Consider the following 27,071-nt stretch of genomic DNA (forward strand, 5'->3'; position numbering starts at 1 on the left):
CTGTGAGGGTTAGGAATGATATTTGATTCTGATTTTACGTAAGGAAGTGTGTGTCAGGGGGAGGGTGGGTGATTCTATTGTCTAATAGTTTGAAACAGACTATGTCACTCACGCATATAATCTACATGCTTCTTGACTAGTGAATATATGAAAATGCCTCCAAAGTCCCTGAGCCAGTGACTTGGACTTCCTTTTTACAGGTGTTATTTTCCCACCTAACTACCAGCGACCTCCCTTCCTTTAAAACAAAATGACTTTGGCCTATCTGCAGTCACTATTATGGAATATCTGCTATCTCCCCGACTCTTGTTAACATGACTGCCCATGCAGGGAGCCATGACAAGAAAACTGAAGTAACATCCTTTATTTAAGGCAGAATAATGGAAGTCTCTATAATTCCCTTAGACATTAAAATTAAGAGCATTTGTAAAGGAATATAACTTTCCTTCTCTGTTCATCTGACTTCCTCCTTTAAAGAAAGCTGATTATGTTAAAAGGCTTATTTAATAAAGCCATTTATAAAACACTTTATACAATGACAAAGGACGCAATTACTTTTGCACCAACATTAATACAATGAACTTCCACTTTACTAGATCTAAAGAAAAAAAGTAGCAACAATGAAACAAAGGTATTTTGAGATTACTATATCTGTATAAAACAAGCTGAATACTTGAAAATAGTTCAATAGAAAATACAATCAAGGAAATCTATGTGTTAGAAGTCATATTTTTACATACATTTTGTCTTTACTTAATAGAAGTTCTTTGATTAGAATTGTTTTCCAACATAGTATTTATACTGAAGTTTGATATTTTAAACAAAGTATTTTAAAGTAGAAAGGCACTTCAGGAATCAAGAGTTTTATGTACTTGTTTTATTTTAGTGATATGCCCAAAGTCATACAGCTACTAAATGAAATAAGACTGCACAAATGTATGTTGATCCCAAGTTCAGCCTGTTTCACATTATGCTGCCTTCATCCTTCAACTTTTGATCTCATTAAAAAACAAAAAAAAAATAAATTCAGATCTATCCAATGAAAAGATTATATTATTAGCACTATTAATGTTCTTGTTTTATTTATTTGGGATGAAAGCATTTTAGATATCGGAAAAGGAGAAATGAAGATTGATGGGTAGAGTGTTGAAATAATTAAATCCTGTTTAAATACTGGTAAGTATCAGAGGCTCATGTAATACTTGAAATTTCCAGCACACTCATCTTTTAGTAAATGTGGGCAAGGGAAATAGAAGTCTGGAATGGAATATAGAGTTTAATCAAGGCTGAAAATATTTATTATTTTACTTGGAGGTACTGAATATTCTAATGTACCACATCTGAATGGAAGATTTTAGTAACTTGAATAACTATCCCATGTGTAAATTATACCTTTGTAAGTAATATAACTGTGGATAAAACACTAGGACATCATTCTAGTGAAACTACTCCTGGTAAGCCTATCTTTTGCTCAATATTAATGGAGCAACAAGATAGCATCTGATATATATTACTATGAATTATTCATTTCTCAAAAGTATTCCCAGAAGCAACAAAAGACGATTGTACTATTTCTGCTTCAGTTTCTTCTTAGAAGAGCAAACTTTTGTTTTCTCTGTTCAACTTATCAAGTCTTAAATTTTTTTTTAGAGACAAGTCTTACTATGTTGTCCAGGCTGGCTGTAGGGCAGTGGGTATTCACAGACATGATCATAGTGTACTACAGCCTCAAACTCCTGGGCTCAAGAGATCCTCCTGCCTCAGCCTCCCAAGAAGCTGGGACTACAGGCATGTGAGCCACTGTGGCTGGCCTATCAAGCCTTTATTATTAATCTATAATGTATCAGCCACTCTTCTGGGGTCTGGGAGTATAAATATGAATAACACCTATAGAAGGCTTAACACTTCAACTAAAGTAGAAGCAAACACATGCTAAGAATACTTTGATATATAAATTGTATCCAGTGACTCCCTAGAGAGGATTTAGTTACACATATCGTATCTTGTTCCTATGGAAGGGAGATGTGGTGGTTAAGCTCAAGAAGAGGGGTGTTTGTAAGAATATTTTTTAAAAAACAAAAATAGCTCTGACACCAGTCATAATTTTTTTTTTTTTTTTTTTTTTTTTGAGATGGAGTTTCACTCTTGTTGCCCAGTCTGCAGTGCAATGGCATGATCTTGGCCCACTGCAACCTCTGCCTTCCTGGTTCAAGCGATTCTCCTGCCTCAGCCTCCCGAGTAGCTGGGACTACAAGCACGCCCCAAAACGGCCTGGTGAATTTTTATATTTTTAGTAGAGACGGGGTTTCACCATGTTGGCCAGGCTGGTCTTGAACTCCTGACCTCAGGTGATCCACTCACCTCAGCCTCCCAAAGTGCTGGGATTACAGGCATGAGCCACCACACCCAGCCATAACTTAAATTTTCATCAGCATTAAGGATTAGATAACAGCTGTCTAAGTAGCATACAGAATGGGTAAAAACATTGCCCAAGGCAAACTAAATTTCACTTTACTTCAAATTTGCTTTGTGTTGTGCTTGCTTATTCATCAAGTCATGGTATATTTTAACATGGTACCATTCCTTGTCAACTGTGAGCACAGATGATAGACTTTTAGTTTAAAAGAAATAAAACAAAAGACAAGAATAAATTAAATATATGCAAAGTACTAGATTCTGAAGATAACGAGAAGATGAACAAAATCCATGGGACTTGTAAAAGTATATAAATACATTTTTTTCCTAATTCTTAAATTGGGCACTTATAATAGAAATAGTTAAAAACAAGCAAAGACAATTATTCTGTTCTTTACCCAAGACAATCAAGAGACAAATGTTCTTTGATTTATGATGGTTTCATAAGAAAACTTAAGCTTCATTTAGTCATTTAATGAGTTCAGCTTTGTCAATTAAAATAATTAAGGAATCATAGCATCACCTATATACATCTAGAATAAAAAGTTTCTTCCTATTAAAAATGCTTTGAAAAGGTTACTAATATGTTTAAATACCCAAATAATTTGTTACTAATATATCACAAGGAATATCATTTTATTACTGTAATCACAAAATCATAATTTCTGTACAGGAATGTATAAGTGAACATTATTCAAAGCATTGATAATTCACTTCATAAAGAGGGTAAACATACTACAGAACATATTGTAAAGAAAAAAATATTGTAAAATTTTCTGGTCTTGCAGTGCACTATTTAGTGCAAGTATTTAAGACACAATAGTGTTCAATTCAGCAAAGTATTGCAGAATGTCATGCCACAGTCCACTTAATTCAAAGAGGGTCAGGACATGCAGCTTGTAATAAAATGTCGGAGTGTGTGTGTGTGTGTGTGTGTGTGTGTATATATATATATATAAAACCACATGTAATTCATAAAATATATAGTGGTTTATTTAGATGGTTTTAAATGATTTCACTGTGGAATTCAACATAACTGGAACAACATCGACAGTCTTCTTAACAGCAATAATCTTATTGCTAGGCAATAGCTTTGGCTTCAGGTAGGAATGCTTCCCAGTATTTTATCAGCTGTGAATGAAAATTAAAATAAAAGTTATTCTCATTACCTTTTTGTCATTTATATGCATATATCCTGTACAGCATTAACAAAAATCTACATAGGTCCGGTGGGGTGGCTCACACCTGTAATCCCAGCACTTTGGGAGGCTGAGGTGGGTGGATCACCTGAGTTCAGGAGTTTGAGACCAGCCTGGCCAACATGGTGAAACCCCGTCTCTACTAAAAATACAAAAATTAGCCTGGCAATGTGGCGCATACCTGTAATCCCAGCTACTCGGGAGGCTGAGGTAGGAGAATCGCTTGAACCCAGGAGGCAGAGGTTGCAGTGAGCCAAGATCACACCACTGCACTCCAACCTGGACAACAGAGCAAGACTTCGTCTCCAAAAAAAAAAAAAAAAAAAGGAAAAAAGGCAAAAACAACATAAAAAAACTATACAAATAGCTAACTAACAATGACTAATACTTACTAATGTCTGGGTTTTTAAAATTGTTTTCTTGAGGCGGAGTTTCGCTCTTGTTGCCCAGACTGGAGTGCAATGGCATGACCTCGCCTCACTGCAACCTCCACCTCCCAGTTCAAGCAATTCCCTGCCTCAGCCTCCTGACTAGCTGGGATTACAGACGCGCCACCACGCTCAGCTAATTTTTTTGTATTTTTAGTAAAGACGGGGTTTCTCCATGTTGGCCAGGCTGGTCTCAAACTCCTGACCTCAGGTGATCCACCCGCCTCAGCCTCCCAAAGTGCTGAGATTACAGGCATGAATTTCCTTATCTAAAGTCCGTCAATATAGTTCATATATAAATTATTTAAAACATTAATTACTCCTGGCTACTTTTATTTTTGATGTAAAATAATAGAGTTCTTTTAATGTACAATTTTTTATTTTATGCAAAATTTTACCAGAACAGTGTTACCATATATTAAATAATACAACTACAATGACCTTTTCCAGCATAAAGTGATAAGATTTCCCAATTTAGAGCATATTGATAGTTTATGTTCTTGTTAGACAAGAAAAATGGAATGTAAGGAGGAAGAAAAGAAAATATTGAACAAGAAAATAAAAACGACTGGATAGAATTAGCTGTCAGTCTTCCTTGAATAGTCCAGAGAACAGACTGAAATATAAACTGAAGTCATGTTTAAAACAATTCCTTTAAAAACAAGGTTATATGACTTATTTTCACATTTTTTTTTTTTTTTTTTTGAGACGGAGTCTCGCTCTGTCGCCCAGGCTGGAGTGCAGTGGCCGATCTCAGCTCACTGCAAGCTCCGCCTCCCGGGTTCCCGCCATTCTCCTGCCTCAGCCTCCCGAGTAGCTGGGACTACAGGCGCCCGCCACCTCGCCCGGCTAGTTTTTTGTATTTTTTAGTAGAGACGGGGTTTCACCGTGTCAGCCAGGATGGTCTCGATCTCCTGACCTTGTGATCCGCCCGCCTCGGCCTCCCAAAGTGCTGGGATTACAGGCGTGAGCCACCGCACCCGGCCTATTTTCACATTTTTAAAAATTTAACTTTATGAGCTATTTAAATAAAAGTTAAAGACAATTTGAAGATATCATACCACTTAATTCAAAAACAACCTATTATATTTTACACAAATGACATTCTAGATCCACATGTTTTAAAACTGGAAGAAAAATTCTTCTATTCAAGATATTGAATTACTTGACCTGTTACTCTAATTTACATGAAAATATACAGGAAAATTTTCTGCGATTATCTTTTTATTTAATATACCATTAAAATCCATGATAAAGTAGACAAATGCCACTTGCAGCATTCAACCACCACCAACCCCAAACAAAATAAAGCAAAAAGAAAACAGTACAGTTTTTTTTTTTAATTCTGAAAAACTGTTTAGTTTAAGTTCTATTTGTTATGGAAGAGAAGAACTTATTATGAGAATTTACTCAAACAGGTCTAACCAACAAAGAAAACAAACTAGAAAGACAGTGAAAGGGGAAACTTGCCCATGAGGTTTCTGATGGCCTAAAATTGGGAAAAGTCGATCTCTGCCTTAGTGTTAAGCGAGGCAAAAAAAAAAAAAAAAAAAAAAAACCCGAGATAGTTTCCAATGAGTTTACCCTTTTATCCTTTACCATCACTGGCTTTCTGTCTTCCATTTCTTATTCTTGAGTTTAAAAGCCCAGTTCATTAATCATCTTTTTAAAATAAGGAAGTATACCAAAAACAAATTCTATAAGTTTAAGTTATAAACAAAAATGGCTTACCTGTTGTTGTGTTTGAACTAGTGATTCTAAGTACTTGATGATAACGGTTTTAAAATCCTTCACTCGTTCTTTCTGTTGAAGTACATTTTTAAAAGTCTGTTAGTAGAAAGCTAAATTCAACTTGACCACAAAATTGCAGCAAAATGTGACCATGTTGTTAAGATAAATGCAAAATTATTATACATGCCTCAAATCTTCCCACTTCTTTTCGAATCGTTTTAGATATCTGTTCAAAATCTCTTTCCCCTTGTTGCACTTTCGCCTCCCACTAATAAAAACAAACAAAGAAATATTTTACGCTTATCTCAAAAAAAAGTATAGTACTGTCATGACTGCTCACTTAATCACAATACCTGAAAATTCTGAGAAAGCTCAATATTGGCAAAGCACAATTTAGCATCAACAGAAATTGTATTTAACTTTCAACCAATAGAAATGCATGTTAGCTTAATTTCCATTAACATTCCACAGATTTGCTCAATATTAAGATATTTCAATACTGTACTTAACAAACTACAATATCCAAAGCTTAATTAAATATAACTAAGAGGAAAGATTTTGGGCATAAAATTCACCACAAAATAAATTAGCAGTGTTACAGTGTAATTTTCTTAATTACTTTTTTATATCAGTAATTATTTCAGAATATATCAATACTGTTAAATCCAAGGATATGTGTTCATCAAAATTTATATGCTGATGGAAATACTTTAAATTAGGAAAATTACATGATAAACATTTTAAAAACATTTTTGTAATGGTAAAATGATCAGATTGGAAAAAAATTGTGGAATTATGTTCTACTGAAGACCATCAATAAATATTAAATTCAGTACAGAAACAACAAAATGTTGTGATTAGTGAACAATGAAACAACTAAAATAACTGAAGATTTAAGCAATGAAATGATATTTTTCCCACTGTGTAACCAAAACACTGGTACATACTCTTCAAAGGGCAGGTACATTTATTTTTAGTAATATAAAGATTGTCCTACCTCTTCAATTTCCTTATTGAAGCATGGTAAGAAAAGTGTATAAATTATAATAAACTTATACAAATTCACTAAAATACCATATATAATACATATATATGGGGGATAATGTTGCCTGGACAGTTAAATGTGGGAGAGATCTAGCTCCAAAACCATTTTTAGACAGAAAATAATAATCTGAAATAAAATTAACCATCTAATAATAAATGTGTAATTATTAATGTAAAGGTTAATTTTAGCTGTTTCCCTTGTATGCTTCTTTATCCATTCCATAAGTAACAAAGGGCTCTGGAGATTTTAATAATGATCAAAATGTTGAAGTAATTCTCACACAGTTCATAAAAATATGCAAAAATAGCTACGTGTTGAATGGTTTGGAAAAAAATTATGAAAAATTATGTATATGTGAATGACTCATGAAAAACTTAAGAGAGAAAGCATTTAGTAATCACCTCTCTGATTTCATTTTTAGCTTGCTGTATTTTATCTGGTTTGTTAGCAACCATCATTTTTGCTTCAGCTTCACGTTTTTTGAGCAAAGTAATTTGAGCATCTTCCCATTTCTGCCAGCACTTCATTCGATGGTCAAACACACCCTATAAGTGAATAACATAATGCTATTAAGTAAGAGTAACATTTAAAATACTTTCATAACACTAGAAGTGTTATCATACTGAAAGCAATAAAACCAAGTATTTAAGTCCTATTCTAATTTACTAAGATACTGAAAGTAAACATGCCAATATCAAAGAAAATAATCTCCATATTCATTTGCTTAAAACAAAAAAAAAAACCCTGTCACTGCATGAAACATGTTCAGAATAAAAACTACATTCAAAACCCATTTCATTACTAGCCTTTAGGCTAGTGTGGTTTATAAGATTTATAACAGCGTTTTACTCTTTGAAGAAAGATGTCTTTAATAGGAAAATGCTAGTGTCATACCTACACTGGAAATTTTCCCGTTAAATAATATCAAAAGCATATTAAGTATTAGAAATATGTCTGAAACTGAAAAGACAAAATGGGAAAAACTCATATGTGGTAGAAGAAATTACCATAGCAAATTAAAAAAGGCAAAGCAATCAAAAAGTAAAATATAACAAAATGAATAAACAGACAGTCTTATACAAGATGAAAAGGGCAAAAGATGAAAAGAGGACTATATATATATTTTTATATATACACTGCAGAACTAAAGAAATAGACAAAAAGATCCTAATATTAAGTCAACCAAATCCATGACTTCTCTCAAGGAGTCTGGCAGAGCAAGAGCAAGTGAATAGAGAAAATAAATGAAATATGGACAAATTAATTAGAAGTCTCATGAGAAAAATGATAGATAGGATGGGAGAACCCACTAAGAATCCCCTTTCTGGCTTCATGTTAGAGAAATATTAAAATTATTTTAGTAATTACTAATCAAACATTCATGAAGTAAACATTAATAAATTGGGTGAACCAGGAAGCACTAAACCAAGTTATTTTAATTTATTACAAATAAAAAACTTTTTGAACCATGAAGTAGTAAAAATACATGTTCCTGTAGGGATCTGCTGAAGAGAAAAATATGTAGTTAGTGTATTTTTAAAAAGCAGGCTTTGGAGAAAATCAAATTTGGTTCTAATATTAGTTTTGTCACTCTATGACCATCGGTAAATTCACTGAACTTCTCCAAGCTGTAATGCTCCCAAATATAAAAGGTGGGAAGTGATGTTTACATTTATGGATTAGAAATAACATGAGGAGTATATTATTGCATAGTGTCTTAACCTAGTGGATGCTTAATAATCAGTAGGCACAGCCATTATGGATTACTTCTAAATAACATACACACAGAAATGTAGTTAACTGTTAAGCTTTCTATTAAAAGTGCGAAGAATAGCTTAGTATTATGGAAAAAATGTATAATTAGACAGCATTTATATCATATGGCAATTTTTTAAAATGTGATAATAGCATTTAAAAATCCAGTCAACCAGAAACCAAAGTATTTTTCCAAAAGAATTCTTAAAGATCGTGAACATTTTAAATTAACTAGGACAACAGATATCCATGGCAAACTAGCAATCAAAGTACCTTATCTATGGGTATTTAAATCCACTTTGCTGTATGTGTCTTCTCGGATACTTTTGCTTACATTAAGTGAATCTTACTGTCCCCTTTGTCTGCTTTTCTTATATTTAAAGTACCACATTTTCCCTAAAACATCCCTTATTATAAATTAACTTTGCTTTAGTCAAATTAAGTTAGGCTAAAATCCAAAAGTAACACATCTAACATGAATAGATTCAGAAAAAGTTACTACCATTTAAAACAACAGTGTTCAATTCTTTGGCTTTCCTGGGCCACACCAGAAGAATTATTATCTTTGGCCACACATAAAATATACTATCACTAAGCGATGAGCTAAAAAAAAAAAGTCATGAGTTTTTTTTTTTTTTTTTTTTTACTTTTTTTTTTGAGACAGAGTCTCGCTCCGTCGCCCAGGCTGGAGTGCAGAGGCGCGATCTCAGCTCACTGGGAACTCCGCATCAGCCCACTGCAAGTTCACGCCATTCTCCTGCCTCAGCCTCCAGAGTAGCTGGGACTACAGGCGCCCACCACTATGCCCAGCTAATTTATTTTTATTTTTAGTAGAGATGGGGTTTCAACGTGTTAATCAGGATGGTCTCGATCTCTTGACCTTGTGATCCGCCCGCCTCAGCCTCCCAAAGTGCTGGGATTACAGGCGTGAGCCTCTGCGCTCAGCCATGTATGACAGTTTGTGAATTTGTGTTGGGCCGCATTCAAAGCTGTCCTCAGCCGCATGTTGGAAAGGCTTGATTTAAGACAATCTCTCTCACCACACACACACACACACACACACACACACACACACAAACACACATACACACGACTAACCAAAAAGTAATGTAAGATTTTAGGCCTAGTCTTGCTTTAGGGGAACAGGGTCATATCTTTTCTTCATTTATAAATTCCTCTGTTCAGTAACCATTTGATTCCTTAAAATATGTACCAATACAAGGAAAAAGTTAATGTACATGCCCTTTAATTCAATATTGGCTTAAGTTCTCAATGTATATCAACTGGCTTTGCATTGATATGCTAAATCTAAACTAATTTGATCCCTGTCCAATTTATTATCTTATAGTATTCCAGAACAGGACATGTTTATTGTGGTACAGATGTAGGAGCTATGATAAAAGTAAGACTACTAAAGTCAGGTTATTTCAGGAAAAAAAATTGATCTTAAATATACAAATTAACTTTTTCTTCATTTGTTTTCTTACCTTTGTAACAAAATAACAGAAAATAAAAGAAAAAAAGAACCAGCACCAGTCAAATTTCTAACAATGCTATATTAAACCAATGAAATCATAACAATGTTTCCCTTTGCATGTCAAGATACTAATCCACTCTAGTAGAACCATTATAAGAGGGGTAAGTTTACAGGGATCATCCATTTAGGACCTCCATTCCTCTGCTAATTTATGGCATACATTTGTATGCAAGCTGCTCTCAATTAGACAAGATTCCAGATGTCTAACAGTTTTTTTGGCCCATCAGGAAATTTGAAGCTACAATTTTAATTATCATATTATAATTCAGTTAATCTAAAAATATGCTGCCCAGCTTCATGGAGTTCTGAAGAGGTGCTGAGTATCTACAGGCAAACAATAAAGCATTTAAACCCCTTGGGGAACCCATCTTTTAGTTAAAAATTTTTTTTAGTATGTTTTATAAATTGGGATCCCCTACAAAAATTATTTATGAAAAGTTCTAGTGCTAAAAACATTAAGAACTATTGCCCTCAATCTCTGACCCTACTCTAGTGGTTCAAAGAAGCCCAATACATGACAATGCTTGTAAGGATACAGCCAAAACTTATAGTTCTAAATTTCAGAGACCACGTACTATACAAAAGAGGAAAACAGGAGTTTCCTGACACAACGCCAGGCTTAGGCAATATTTCGAAATGTGTAAAATTTAGCTTTTTCTTTGGTGTTCCAATTTCTGATGTTCTTTCATCCCAACAATGGCTCTATATTAATCCCCAAAGTACTCCTAATTTGAAGAATTGTCATCAGAAAAGTACACTCGATATGGATAAAACCAAAGGTTAATTAATATTAAGCAGCTATTCGAAATAGATAATAAGCAAACAAAAACTGGGCAAAGGACATTAACAGTTCATTCATAGAAAAAGAAATGTAGGGCCGCGTGCGGTGGCTCATGCCTATAATCCCAGCGCTTTGGGAGGCCGAGGTGAGTGGATCACGAGGTCAAGAGATGGAGACCATCCTGGCAAGGTGAAACCCCATCTCTACAAAAACTACAAAAATTAGCTGGCTGTGGTGGCACACACCTACAGTCCCAGCTACTCAGAAGGCTGAGGCAGAACTGCTTGAACTTAGGAGGCGGAGGTTGTAGTGAGCCAAGATCACGCCACTGCACTCTAGCCCGGCGACAAAGCAAGACTCCATCTCAAAAAAAGGGAAAAGAAAGAAAAAGAAATGTAAAATGGCTTATCATTACTTGTAAAGATGTCTTGATTCACACTAAGTAAATGACAACTTATAAAAAAAAAAAAACCTTCATTCTTGGGTGGTAGTAAGAAGAAACATGTAGGTTTAGGTAGGTTAGGGTACAAAGCAAAATCTTTTTGAACAGTAATTTGGCAATACTTATTGAAATTTAAAATGCATATACCCTTTGGTCAGCAATCCTACTTATAGAATCTTTATGTCCAAAGACTTATCAAAATACTTGATTTTTTAAAAGACTAGACTATAATTCAAGGTGTATCTAAATGTTATATGATGGAATGCTATACAACCGTTAAAAAGACATCTACCGGCCGGGCGCGGTGGCTCAAGCCTGTAATCCCAGCACTTTGGGAGGCCGAGACGGGCGGATCACGAGGTCAGGAGATCGAGACCATCCTGGCTAACACGGTGAAACCCCGTCTCTACTAAAAATACAAGAAAATTAGCCGGGCGAGGTGGCGGGCGCCTGTAGTCCCAGTTACTCGGGAGGCTGAGGCAGGAGAATGGCGTGAACCCGGGGGGGCGGAGCTTGCAGTGAGCCGAGATCGCGCCACTGCACTCCAGCCTGGGGCACAGAGCGAGACTCCGTCTCAAAAAAAAAAAAAAAGACATCTACCTACGCTGATAGGGAGACTGCTTTATTAAGTGGAGTGGGTGTAAAAAGCAGACAAAGAACACTAAACACAGTATATTCCTTTTTGAGAGAGGAAGGGAGGGAGAGAAGGGGATGGAAGGAATAAATGGACAGAGGGGAGAGAATTAGCTTCATGTACATGCATAGCTAATTCTGTAAAGACACACAAGAACCTAACAGTTTATGACTGAGGTCAGAGACTACAGGTCGTAGTTCTGCAAGGAAACTTACCTTGCTGGGCTATTAAAACTATCATGTATGTGCATTATTTTTTCAAATACAAGTGAATTAGTTCAAAACAAAGAATATGACAAAAACAAAAACTGTAAAAATTACCTGTCACCTCATTCCATAATATCTCAATTCCTTTGTGCAGTTGATCTGGGCTAGGTTTCAGTAGAAACCAATCTTAAAGAGCTTAATTTACCTGAAGGTAAAATGACCACAACTCTTTAATTCTTTCAGTCAATGAAATCATTAATTCAGTATTTCCACAAATGTGTTCCATATATGTAAATAGACATTTGTTGGAAAATAATTCTTGTTCAAATGAATTTAGAAGCCTCTGGATTAAAATTTGTTTTCTTTTTCACTCCTAACCAGTTCTGAGCTTTTAAAATGCATTCTGAATCTTGCAAACAGGGATACTATATACAAAACTTAGCTAACTGTAATCCATCTTTTGGTGCCAGTGTTCTATAGAAGTATTTTGGAAAACATGAATATAACTATAATTTCAGGAAATATAATAACACAGCAAAAAGACTTAGCGTATGAGGAAAGCTGTTTTTGAGGGATCAATATCCATTATACAGGCAGGCCATCACTGCCAGGGGGTCTTTTTCCAGGCTAGCTCTTATTAGCAGATATGCATTCCTTTTTTTTTTTTTTTTTTTTTTTTTTTTTTTGAGATGGAGTCTCTCTCTGTCGCCAGGCTAGAGTGCAATGGCGCGCTCCTGGCTCACTGCAACCTCTGACTCCCCGGTTCAAGTGATTCTCCTGCCTCAGCCTCCTGAGTAGCTAGGATTACAGGCATACGCCACCATGTCCAGCTAATTTTTGTATTTTTAGTAGAGCCGGGGTTTCACCACGTTGGCCAGGGTGGTCTCGATTTCCTGACCTCATGATCCGCCTGCCTCAGCCTCCCAAAGTGCTGGTATTACAGGTGTGAGCCACAGCGCCCGGCCCAGATATGTATTCTTACAGACACTGCCCAATTCCCCTTTTTTGACCCACAGGTTTGTTGGAAGTGTCACACTTTTTTACAACAGCTCTCATACTATTGGGCGCTCTGGTAAGAAGTGAGAGTAGGCAGCACAAACCTATAAACTGGATCTCTGTATATCACAAGCTGCCTGTATATAATGAAGCATATATACTCTGACAACTGCTATCTATATTAACATTTCTAAATACTGAAAAATTAATCACCAACAGCATAAGGAACAACATTTAAAACAGTAAAATTGGTAATTTTACCAAATAAAAGAAAGCACCATTCTGAAGTGCTAAGAATGCTCTAGTAATAAATGTCACCAGTAGCTTGAGAACAGAACTATCAATATGCTCACTCTAGATCAATAAATATGCTCACTCTAGATGAGTACTAACTTGATCACAGACTTTAGCTGAAAAAATTTTGCATAAGAAAGGAACAAGATCTCATTAACTTTCTAGATTTTTTTTTTTTTTTTGAGACGGAGTCTTGCTTTGTCGCCCAGGCTGGAGTGCAGTGACACGATCTCAGCTCACTGCAAGCTCCGCCTCCGGGGTTCACGCCATTCTCCTGGCTCGGCCTCCCAAAGTGCTGGGATTACAGACCTGAGCCACCGCACCCGGCCAACTTTCTAGATGTTTAAATTCAAGGTAAAAGGTAAACACCCAGTACCCCCCAAACCCCATGTTGTTAATATCCATAACAAAAATTCAAAGATTCTTAAAGTATCTTCTGAAACACGATACACTGAGTAATGTTCAGTTCAGTTTAACTGTCTGAATACTGCAGATACCTGTAGAATACTAATTTTTGCTAACTGGATCACTTTCTCAACTATTCGGAAATTGCACTATTATATTTAAGTATTACCATTCAGTAACACAATTTATGATCTAATCTAGTCCTATCTCATCTATAAACACATGGTGACTACACATTTGAAGATACAAAGTCTGATTATATCCAAAATCATGAAAAAGCCCCCATTAAACATATTCACTGCAATAATCGTTTCTAGTTTTATCCTATTTATTACACAGTCAGCTTTACTAATGACAAGAGTCCAGTGAGTAGTTTCAGTTAGTGCTAGAATGAGCAAATAAATGCTATTAGTTAGTTCCAAACTTGTATAAGCAAATACGTAAGTAAATGTATGTTTTCTATCTTATCTGTCATTCCTTAGACCTGTTAAAAACATTAATTCTATCTATTGTACTGTGCAAGTTATAGGGAAGAAAGTATTAAGTTATGTATAAATACCTTGAAACCACTTTATTCTTGCTAGTATAGGAGGAATTTAGACATTTAAACACATAACTAATAGGAGACAAAATACTTTTTAAAGCACAAGTGAGAAGAATGCAAGAAAGGGCTTACTTTCACTGCAGCAATAAGACGAATGTAGTCACTAAGTAGTTCTGAAAACATATAAAAATCAGCAAAAGCTTGTTCTTGATGTAACTGGTCTATCTTCTCCTCAACCTCTGCAAGCTGAGACAAAGCTCTAGATAAAGCAGTATGATCCTCAGAATTACCTAACATGGCAGCACTTTTAGCAAAGGCAGCTGTGTTGGCTGAAAGTTCTGAAATTTAAAAAACAGTATGCACTTTTAGTGTTTGCTAGCAAAATTTTAAAATATTGTATTGATTTTTCCACTTTTCTCTAAATTTTACTTGTTCACAAGTTGCTCAAATAATATTTTAAATTAATTAACATGAAACAATTAGTCATTAAAATGCCTCAGGCATAAAGGCCAAGTGCTCAGAGATCTACTGAAAACACGGACAAATAATTGCTTATATTCCAAAGGGATGAACTATGTTTAAATTATTTAATATAAAAATCTGGGCCGGGCACGGTGGCTCAAGCCTCTAATCCCAGCACTTTGGGAGTGCAAGACGGGCGGATCACGAGGTCAGGAGATCGAGACCATCCTGGCTAACACGGTGAAACCCCGTCTCTACTAAAAATACAAAAAAAACAAACTAGCCAGGCGAGGTGGCGGGCGCCTGTAGTCCCAGCTACTCGGGAGGCTGAGGCAGGAGAATGGCGTGAACCCCGGAGGCAGAGCTTGCAGTGAGCTGAGATCCGGCCACTGCACTCCAGCCTGGGCAACAGAGCGAGACCCCATCTCAAAAAAAAAAAAATCTGCCTCCTGTTTTTTCTCCCACAATGTTCACTGTTTCTCTGTCCATTCCTAAAAATGAAATATATTTTTAATATGAGAGGAACTGGCAATACTCACAATTGATTTATACCACATTTCTGGCCTTTAAACATTTGTCATTGAAAATAACGTTTATAATTTTTAATGAGAATATTATTTAGCTAACAAGAGCAAAGGTAAAATTATATACACAATTAAGATAAATTTTATTGTTTTTTTCCTTTGTTGTGCAACAATCTCAGTAAAATATTAGAATTTCTAAAAAGATTTAGAATGTGATCATTTCAGATATTTCAAATAAAGAAAAGTAGATGTTTACAGACTGAACACTGTCAATGAATAACAATTACATTGCCTGGAAATTGCTCTGTTGCTCTACATTATGTAAAGTTCTCCAAAAGAGCCCATTCCCTAAGAGATATATAATTAAATGGCAAAAGCTATTACAAACTACTTTCAATAATAAACTTACTAGTAAGTTTCTATAATTATTTTAATAAAATGTATTGCTGGTAATGTTACATATTATTTGCTTATTAAATATCTTGGACAATTGATATTTACATTGTTGGATTCTTTAAAAATAAACCAAAAAAACTATAATTTCATTGTGAATTAAAATATTACAACTCAAATTTTCTAGGAATTTTCAGCAAAACCCCCAGATCTGTCAATATTGTAGTTCAAAAATGAAGAAAATACTTCAAAGGGCATAACAGGAAATAGAGGCACAAAACAAATATTTCCCAAAAAATTTTCAAAAAGCAATTTTCAAACCTCAAATTTTTTCTTATAATCAAAGTTACTAATTGATAAGACATCTTCATCCATTTAACTGTAACTATACTTAACAAAAAGTTAATCAAGTGACCAAGTTTTAATCCAAAATTCAAATAAAGTTTTCTTTGTTCTTTTTTTAGCTCACATCTGTACCAGTTAACAGTTTTCTAAGCTCGTCATTTTTCTATTTCCAAACTAGATATTAAATCCAAATAGAACAAAAAATTTTAAATAATAAAGTAGAACTAGAAAATATTGTCTTAAAACGATTGTTTTCCCTCTTCTGCAATGACTTCAGCATATTTATTTTCATAAAATTTAAATAAAATATTTTCGTTAGTTTTATGGTGCTAACCACATAAGTAATAAGGCAAACAAACCTTTTCTATGACAGACCAAGGCTTCAACACTGGCATGAAGTTTCCTAAGTTGCTGATCCAGATTCTCAAATTGCTGCTGCTTTTCTTCAAACCACTAAGAAAAAAATGAAAAATGGAGCTAATTTAGGAAGAACAAACCATTGTAAATTAGGTTACCAATACCAAGCTACATTCCTTGTTTTAAAGCAACAAATTAACCATTTATAACCATGGTGGCCAACTGATGTGGCTGAGAACTAAACTCAATAAGCAAATTAATATCCTATTTTCCACTTGTACAGCTTTAAAATGCAATTGTTGGGCTCATTAATTCATCTCATTATTCAAGTCGAAAAATCAGCTCTTACTGCATCCGATTCATTCATCTTGATTGTCATTTTGTTGACAGCGTCGGCAGCCTTGTTCACCATCCTCAATATTCCTGCTCCACTCAGAGCCTGTGTATTAACTGCTCTAGGCAGCTGGAATTGAATGACAAATAAGGGCAAACAAACCGGTTAAAAGCCTGGAGGTTTAACTGGGCACAAAAGTGATCCCCCCTCCTTCCCACCCACCCCCAGCAAATTTAAAAAAGGAGGTTGTATTTTCTTCACTCTCATACATTTCAGTAGTGAGATCTAATTTCTCAAATATACTACTTGTACATTCTCAAAGGAAAACTTAAAAAATAGACTTTCCATTTGCTTTTCTTCTGCACGTTTACATTTAGATGGAACAAACACCCTGTTTGTCAAAATATATTAAGAAATTGCCAAGTACCCTAACACTGGCCACCTGTTTGCTAACAGAAATAAACTGTTTATAAGGAAAGAAGAAAGTCTTGAGAAAAATCTCCTTATGCTCAGTTAGCATTGTGTGATTTTGAGTTTTTAAAAAATTCTGCAACTCAAGTAAATTAAAGAAAAAAACTCAAACTAGAACTCAAATTGTTCTTAGGAGCCAAAATTATACCAAACATTTCAAACATAAAGAGCATCATGGTTATAATTTAGGCTCTTTCAAGTCACAAATTTGCATTTCAAAACCTTAATAAGGATACCAAAATGTAGACAAGCAAACACACATTCAACTTTCTCTTTCTCTAAAATGAAGTCTGAATAAACTTATTTCAACATGATGCCTGAGGAACAACTTAGGGCATTCAGAGTTAGACTACTTACAAACCACTCTCTTAAATCTTATTTTAAGTGTTCAAGAAAGGGACTAATCATCCTACAAGTATCAAAGCAAAGATATTTTGCTACTAACTTAGCAGGGTAATTAAAGCACTAAGGAAAATAATAATAATAATAATTGCTTTATTCCATCTATTGACCCAATTATTTACTATATATATAGTCATATAAATTACAATGACAAATAATGAGAACATTCATATACAAAAATTTAATACAGAAATAATACCTCTGAACTTTCCAAGAACTGCCTTAAATCAGGATCCTGTAGTAAAGTTGGATGTTTTACTGTTCTTTGAAGATACCTAGATTTAAGAGTAAAATTGCTCCTTTATCAGTAGCATCTTGAATTATATTTCAACAAAATGATAAAAAATAGAAATACTAGGAAAAAAGGTGTCCTCACTACTTCCTATTAGTCTGCTCTCACTGTAATTACTTAGAATCCTACAGCAATTTAATAATTAAAAAGGTTTTTGTTCATCTTTTGAAAATTGATATACTATCCAGTTTTCATAATTATGTAAAAAGAAAAATGGCAAGGGGTGGGAGTGGGAGAGGATAAATAACTTACCAAACTTCTCATTGCAAAGCATTAATGTTGTAAAGGGGCATGTGAGTTTGTTGAATAATTTTATCTTTAGATGGAGTCATTACATTCTCAACTATAATTTTAGAGTTCTACGAAACATATTATTATTACTATATATATTCCACTCAACCAAGTTTTAAATTGCTATTATCACCAAAATGGGGAAGAGTATACCAATTTTTTGCATGTCAGCATATTTAAATGATCACAATTAGCTTGAGTCCTCACTTGACAAGAACTAAATTTTCTTCAATATTTTCCCCATACCTCAAACAAGAAATGGGGAAAGGATTCCCTATTTAATAAATGGTGCTGGGAAAACTGGCTAGCCATAAGTAAAAAGCTGAAACTGGATCCCTTCCTTACACCTTATACAAAAACTAATTCAAGATGGATTAGAGACTTAAATGTTAGACCTAAAACCATAAAAACCCTAGAAGAAAACCTAGGTAATACCATTCAGGACACAGGCATGGGCAAGGACTTCATGTCTAAAACACCAAAAGCAATGGCAACAAAAGCCAAAATTGACAAATGGGATCTAATTAAACTAAAGAGCTTCTGTACAGCAAAAGAAACTACCATCAGAGTGAACAGGCAACTACAGAATGGGAGAAAATTTTTGCAATCTACTCATCTGACAAAGGGCCAATATCCAGAACCTACAAAGAACTCAAACAAATTTACAAGAAAAAAACAAACAACCCCATCAAAAAGTGGGCAAAGGATATGAACAGACACTTTTCAAAAGAAGACATTTATGCAGTCAACAGACACATGAAAAAATGCTCATCATCACTAGCCATCAGAGAAATGCAAATCAAGACCACAATGAGATACCAGCTCACACCAGTTAGAATGGCGATCATTAAAAAGTCAGGAAACAATAGGTGCTAGAGAGGATGTGGAGAAACAGGAACTCTTTTACACTGTTGGTGGGACTGTCAACTAGTTCAACCACTGTGGAAGACAGTGTGGTGATTTCTCAAGGATCTAGAACTAGAAATACCATTTGACCCAGCCATCCCACTACTGGGTATATACCCAAAGGATTATAAATCGTGCTGCTATAAAGACACATGCACACGTATGTTTTTTGCGGCACTATTCACAATAGCAAAGACTTGGAACCAACCCAAATGACCATCAATGACAGACTGGATTAAGAAAATGTGGCACATATACACCATGAAATACTATGCAGCCATAAAAAAGATGAGTTCATGTACTTTGTAGGGACATGGATGCAGCTAGAAACCATCATTCTCAGCAAACTATCGCAAGAACAGAAAACCAAACACCACATGTTCTCACTCATAGGTGGGAACAATGAGGACACTTGGACACAGGAAGGGGAACATCACACACTGGGGCCTGCTGGGGGGTGGGGAGGGAGGGATAGCATTAGGAGATATACCTAATGTAAATGATGAGTTAATGGGTGCAGCACACCAACATGGCACATGTATACATATGTAACAAACCTGCACATGGTGCACATGTACCCTAGAACTTAAAGTATAATAAAAAAAGAGAAAAAAATTTCCCCATACCTATTCAAAGGTATTTATTCAATATTTCTATTTTTAAGGCTTTGCTGTTTTTGGTAAATATCTTACCTAAATATGACACTATATAAAATCAAATAAATGAATACCACGTAAAATGAATAAAAATGAAAAAGTGAGAAACACCACTATGAAATCAATTTCCCCTTTATTAGAAAAGCTCACATGTGCCTGTCACCCATAATAAATTACCAATCATGACTTCATAAAAGGAAATAAGGTCAACTATTTGATGATTCTCAATTATTCATCTAATCCCATTAAAAGCAACTGCTATCTTTCCCCAAGTTAATAACTATATGCAGTAATATTTCAGTTATAATATTTTTACTCACAATTAATAACACATTTATTTCTTTAGAATAAATGTAGTCAGTAATTTCTTCTACCTTTTTATAAAATTATAAAATATGCCTAAAATTAATGTTTCCAAAAAAGGATAATCTTCTCTAAAGTCAAATTCTTTTTTGTTTTTTTTTTTTTCCTGAGACGGAGTCTCGCTCTGTCGCCCAGGCTGGAGTGCAGTGGCCGGATCTCAGCTCACTGCAAGCTCCGCCTCCCAGGTTCATGCCATTCTCCTGCCTCAGCCTCCCGAGTAGCTGGGACTACAGGCACCCGCCACCTCGCCCGGCTATTTTTTTGCATTTTTTAGTAGAGACGGGGTTTCACCGTGTTAGCCAGGATGGTCTCGATCTCCTGACCTCGTGATCCACCCGTCTCGGCCTCCCAAAGTGCTGGGATTACAGGCTTGAGCCACCGCGCCCGGCCTCTAAAGTCAAATTCTATACATTGATCAAAATGACTATTTTATCGGTATCAAAATGTTAACTTCTGTTTTTATATATTTAAATATACAGCATACTAAACTTCATTTTAAGTCAGTAGTCCACATAAGAAGTCATTATACTAGATCCAGATCATTTAACAGATATCTGCAATATAACCTATGCTATGGTTTAAAAGTTTTTGCTGCCTATATTATGAAGCCAAAAAAACGGATGCAGCAAGAACATTAACCCTGCAGGTTTGAGAAATGTTGGTATTTCCCCCACTTGAATTTGACTTACAATTTTAACACTGAAGTTCTGTCACAATATATCAGATAAGTTATTTAGTTTTTTAGACTGAGTACTACTTGAAGGCAGTTTGCGTAAGTTGCCCATCTCAGTGCATACCACAGCTAGGTAATAGCAGGAACTCAGATACTTGTAAAAAACAAACAAAAACCCAAGAAAGACAAAACATCTAGTACTTAACCTCTAAGAAATATTCCGGCTGGGTGAGGTGGCTCATGCCTGTAATCCCTGCACTTTGGCAGGTGGATCACAGGTAAGGAGTTCAAGACCAGCCTGAAACCCCATCTCTAGTAAAAATACAAAAATTAGCCAGGGGTGGTGGCATGCACCTATAGTCCGAGCTACTCAGGAGGCTGAGGTAGAAGAATCGCTTGAACCCAGGAGACGGAGGTTGCAGTGAGCCGAGATTGCACCATTGCACTCCAGCCCGGGTGACAGAGAGAGACTCCATCTCAGAAAAAAAAAAAAAAAAGAAGAAAAGAAAAAAATATTCTAATATTTCAAACCTAAGTGGAAATACCTTGTATCATTTATATGCTAAAACAGCTTTCCAAAGTGAGTTCTGTAGAATACCAGTCTCACGTACTATTCCATGAAAAAGACTGTAGAATACTAGTCTCACGTATTATTCCATGAAAAAGACTGATTCCATATCAAGAAAGTTTGAAATATATACATATTCCTGTCTTTTAAAATTAGTATCAAACAGCATTTTATTAAGTGTTGTAAGAACTCCTACAGAAAATAACCCTAGTTGAACTCTGTTAAACCCTATGTTAACAAAACTCAATTGACTATAGATCTTTTTCATTCTACCACGTATTAGCATTCTGAAGAATCAATTTTGAAAAACGATATTCCAGAAAAAGGGGGTAAAACCTTCCTTCTCAAAGGCAACATAAAATAAAGCTAAATACATATACTAAATACATATACTAAAATATACATGTATGTATTTTTTTAGTTTATATATTTTTTTAGTTTAGTATTTTTTAGTTTTTTAGTTTATAGTTTATATTTAGTTTATATATATATATTTTAGTTTATATATATAACATATATAACTAAAAATGTTAACTAAAAACAAACTAAACCTATATAAACTAAAAATATAAACTAAAAACTAAGAAATGCATACACAAATATGCTTTTATATATATATATAAGCTTATATAATGTTGAAATTAAGAACAGAACTATAAAATGGATTTTAAAACAATAAATATTTATAAACATACGCCAACTCGGAATTAAGACCAGAGATGGTTGTAATATAAAGGAAAGACACAGGACAAAAAGGGTAAATGAGTGTAGGAAGAAGACAGGAAAAGAGGTATAGGGAGAAATTGAAACACTGAAAAGAGACAGAAATGGAATTGATCAATACCATCCAATAAGAGGTGCTCAGTAATTGTTCTCCAAGTTTACTTCAAGTTACTGATGAAAAATCACTCAAGGCTTTCAAATTCTTATTTACTTACCAGAAACAAAACAAAACAAAGTAGGTTATATAAAATGCTTGAGAGCAACAGAGTTACAAATATTTATCTTGCTTGAAGCTAAAACACAAGTGCACACAATGGGAGAATAAAAAGGTAGAAAAGAGCCTGGGACTTGGATGACATTCACTTGTTCATTCAACAAATACTTACTGAGCTCTTAACTACCTATTAAGTACAGTTTTGAGTACCTGAAAGACATCAGTGAGCAAGAGACTAAGATTCCTTCCCTGGTGAAGCTTACATTTTAGAACAAGATAGACAATAAACTATAAACATAATAAACATACAAACGATAAAGTATGTGACAAGGTGGCAAAAGCTATGGGAAATGGAGTAAATATCACCAAGTATTTAAGACGTGGTTGGTGGCAATAAATATAATAGGTCAGAAGAAAGCCAATGACTGAAACAGGCTTCACTTGAAAGGTGTTATTTGAACATATGAACTTGAACAAGGAATGCTATTCAGATACCTAGGAACAAAGAATTCTAGGCAGAGGGAGCAGGCAGTTGAAAAGACTCTAAGACAGGAAAATGCCGAGGGTGTTTGAGAAGCAGCAAAAAGGTTAGTCTGGCCTAAAGCAGAGTGAGTGATCACGGAGGATATGAGATCAAACGGGTAACACGGTGAGGCGTGCAGGTAATATAGAGTCTTGTAGTCCATTAAAAGGACTCTGGCTTTTACTGAGTAAAATGGGGACATGGGGCCAGGGTGGGGAGGGGTTAAAAATGATCTGATTTATATTTTAGAATATAAATATATATAAAACTACTGTAAGTTCTATATTAAAGTAGAAGTGCCAAGAATGGAATCAGGGACACCAATTAGGAGGCTACTGCAGTTAATTAACACCTTTGGACTCAAAGTCAGTAGACTGGTGAGAAAAGGTTGTATTATCAGTTATCAGAAAGAAGCAACAGAATTTCCTGGTGAATCAGATAATCCTGAACAGCTGCCTACCCCAAACTCTCTGATTTGAAAGAGTGGATTAATTAAGCTACATTAACTGTTTAGGCCAGTCGGATTTTTAGATGCTTGAAATGAACACAATCCTGACACACTTACATTTTATTTATTTATTTATTTATTTATTTATTTATTTATTTAGAGACGGAGTCTCACTCTGTGGACAGGCTGGAATGCAGTGGCATGATCTCGGCTCACTGCAACCTCTGTCTCCTGGGTTCAAGCAATTCTCCTGCCTCAGCCTCCCAAGTAGCTGTGACTAGAGGCACGCACCACCACACCCAGCCAATTTTTTTGTATTTTTAGTAGGGACAGTGTTTCACCATGTTGGCCAGGATGGTCTTCATCTCTTGACCTCGTGATCCACCCACCTCAGCCCCACAAAGTGCTGGGATTACAGGCATGAGCCACCACGCCCAGCCTCACATTTACACTTTAAAGAGGAATGCATCTAAGTAATTTACCTAAGGTCACACAGAAAGTATGTAGTGTTAGTACAGGTTTCAACTGAAAAGGAATTATAAATCGTATACACTTATTATCAGGCTCTAAATTTCTCCTTCTGTATTTGCAGATGTGTATCCTTACCTATAAAATACACTCAATATGATCTAAAGATTTGAAGCACTCTCAAGAAAACCAAGCAAGTGATGTTAGGGCTACTCTTAACAGAAGTAGTAGTCTCTGCTTACTTTAGTGAGTGTGGCACAGGGGAATACTTGGGTATTTAACCACTCCTTTTCTCTTCCTAACCTTTAATACCAGATATTTATCCTTTCATTCAAGATAGTAATCTGGATCATCTAAGTTTGAACAAACTATCACACTATTAAATAAAATAATACAAAGAAAAATACTTTCCTAACCCACCAGATCCAACTAGGTTGAGTATCCCACAGATGTACCTGTTTGATGTTTGGGTATATACCCAAAGGATTATAAATTATGCTGCTATAAAGACACACGCACACGTATGTTTATTGCAGCACTATTCACAATAGCAAAGACTTGGAATCAACCCAAATGTCCATCAGTGACAGATTGGATTAAGAAAATGTGGCACATATACACCATGGAATACTATGCAGCCATAAAAAAGGATGAGTTTGTGTCCTTTGTAGGGACATGGATGCAGCTGGAAACCATCATTCTTAGCAAACTATCACAAGAACAGAAAACCAAACACCGCATGTTCTCACTCATAGGCGGGAACTGAACAATGAGATCACTTGGACTCGGGAAGGGGAACATCACACACCGGGGCCTATCATGGGGAGGGGGGAGGGGGGAGGGATTGCATTGGGAGTTATACCTGATGTAAATGACGAGTTGATGGGTGCAGCACCAACATGGCACAAGTATACATATGTAACAAACCTGCACGTTATGCACATGTACCCTACAACTTAAAGTATAATAATAATAAATTAATTAAAAAAAAAAAAAAAGAAATACCACAGAAAAATCACTTTAGAAGAGGATTATATGAAAGGGCAAGAAAATGCAGTTTTAAAATCCTGTACAGATTAAAAAAATGTGTACAGGAAAATAGCTTGGATAGAAGAACTAAGATTAGATTAAAAGAACCACTCCAGTTCCTTTGCTTCTATACCTTTATGCCTATATTTTCTTCAGTGATTTTTTTTTCTAATTGAAAATGAACTTTTCCCTCATACTATACTGTTCCTTTTTTTCACTATTGTAAATTCCACTATGGTAGCATTTAACAAGTAGAATCTATCAGTAAAGAAAGTGTCTTTATACACACACTGGGTCAAGTTTCAATATCCCTTAAAACTCTCCTCAACATTTCATACTACATGAAGGTATGGTAAGTACTATGCAATGCAGTCAAGTTAGAAGAAAGGTAAACGTAGAATCGAATTATATGTCCTTGGTACAATAAATCTTCATTAAGTTCCTTATCAAGCATGCCATCTGAAATACTTCAAATTTACTCATAGAAAAATAAGACTTGAAAGGTCTCTCAAAGGGTCATGGTTACATTTTCAGGAAAGACCAAGTGAAATCAAGGTAGACCATTATCTACCTTGATTCTTAAAAATATTCAGTCTATGACCTCTCCTACAATAGAATCAATTCACATGCCTAACCTAAACTTCTCTTGATGCAATTTAAATCCTCATTCTGGGTAACTGCTGATTCTCACAGACATAATCCCATCTTTAAGTCTTCTCTAATATAAGATTTTAAACTACATATTCTTTAGCTTTTCTTAATGTAAATTGTTCAAATCTAACTTCACTGTGCCATTTTTCTTAAAATTTAAACAATTTACTACTGAAAACAAGAAATAAGTTGCCTTGAAATAGTTTTAAAAAATAATTTGCGACCTAGAGAAACAGATACCACCCCCAAGACCTGTCCTATTCACCTTAACCACTGATTTTAAGCCAGAGAAAAATAAAGAGCAAGCAAACAAAAAAAAAAATGAAATTAGAAAGTTTCAAGCCTAGGTAATTACCAACTTGTGTCTTAAATGCTGGGCTTTAAGATAATTTATATTTGTTTTCTCACTTTGTCAGTACAGCAAGGAAGGAATAATTTTAAGACTATGGAGGTGGGGTTCTTCCCATCTTCCCATCCCTCCCCGTTTTAGTCTGCTTCAATGAAGACAAGTCTTCAAAGCTATAGGAAATGTGTAGAGTCAAGTACTCTAAAGGAAAACAGAGCATATATATTAGCCTTTAAGTATAGCTGTCCCGGGCCGGGCGCGGTGGCTCACGCTTGTAATCCCAGCACTTTGGGAGGCCGAGGCAGGCAGATCACAAGGTCAGGGGATCGAGACCATCCTGGCTAACACGGTGAAACCCCGTCTCTACTAAAAATACAAAAAAATTAGCCGGGCGCGGTGGCGGGCGCCTGTAGTCCCAGCTACTCGGGAGGCTGAGGCAGGAGAATGGCATGATCCCGGGAAGCAGAGCTTGCAGTGAGCCGAGATAGTACCACTGCACTCCAGCCAGGGGGACAGAGCAAGACTCCGTCTCAAAAAAAAAAAAAAAAAAAAAAAAAAAAAATTATAGCTGTCCCTCAGTATCAGTGGGGGACTGGTTCCAGGACATCCTACGGATACCAAAATCTGCAAATGTTGAACTCCCTGATAGAAAATGGCATAGTGTTTGCATAATAATCTGTGGACATCCTCTCATACTTTAAGTCACCTCTAGACTTATAATACCTAATATAATGGAAAGACTATGAAAACAGTTGTTAAGCTGTATTTTTTAGACAATAATGATCAAAAACGTCTGTACATGTTTAGTATAGACGTAATTTTTTTTTTCAAATATTTTCCATTCACGGTTAGTTGAATCCACAAATGAGGCACCCACAGATATGGACGGCCAATTGTATACAGTCAACTCAAGCAAAGACTAATACTTTTGTACATTCAAGTAAAAATCAATTATACAAAAACAAAGGGGCACAAACTGTACTTCTCACTGTATTTAATAATGTTCTAAGTAAAAACTCATCAGAAAAATTAATTTAGATGATCTATAATTAGCTATACTATCCAACACAGTACATGAATGTAGCATAACTTCCTAGAAACCTAAATAAGACCAAAGTGGGATTATTTTTATCCAAAAATTTTTATTTTTCCCCCCATTCACAACTTCCATGTTTTCCAAGTTTGGCAGTTTCTTAGTACTCTTGGTGACTACCTATGAT

The 27,071-nt window shown here is 35.3% G+C and overlaps 1 protein-coding gene across 1 annotated transcript in view; it reads right to left on the reverse strand.

Annotated features, from left to right (window-relative positions):
- Positions 1-3,034: 3,034 nt before the first annotated feature.
- Positions 3,035-27,071, reverse strand: part of SNX2 (sorting nexin 2) — a 54,049-nt gene continuing 30,012 nt past the window's right edge. Inside the window, 8 exon segments of the mRNA XM_008014249.3 lie at positions 3,035-3,546; positions 5,774-5,845; positions 5,961-6,041; positions 7,220-7,363; positions 14,545-14,750; positions 16,496-16,589; positions 16,843-16,956; positions 17,900-17,975. Coding sequence (XP_008012440.2) covers positions 3,496-3,546; positions 5,774-5,845; positions 5,961-6,041; positions 7,220-7,363; positions 14,545-14,750; positions 16,496-16,589; positions 16,843-16,956; positions 17,900-17,975 — 838 coding nt within the window. The 3' untranslated portion in view covers positions 3,035-3,495.

The sequence above is a fragment of the Chlorocebus sabaeus genome, chromosome 23 (genome assembly GCF_047675955.1).
Source record: "Chlorocebus sabaeus isolate Y175 chromosome 23, mChlSab1.0.hap1, whole genome shotgun sequence".
Lineage (NCBI taxonomy): Eukaryota > Metazoa > Chordata > Mammalia > Primates > Cercopithecidae > Chlorocebus > Chlorocebus sabaeus.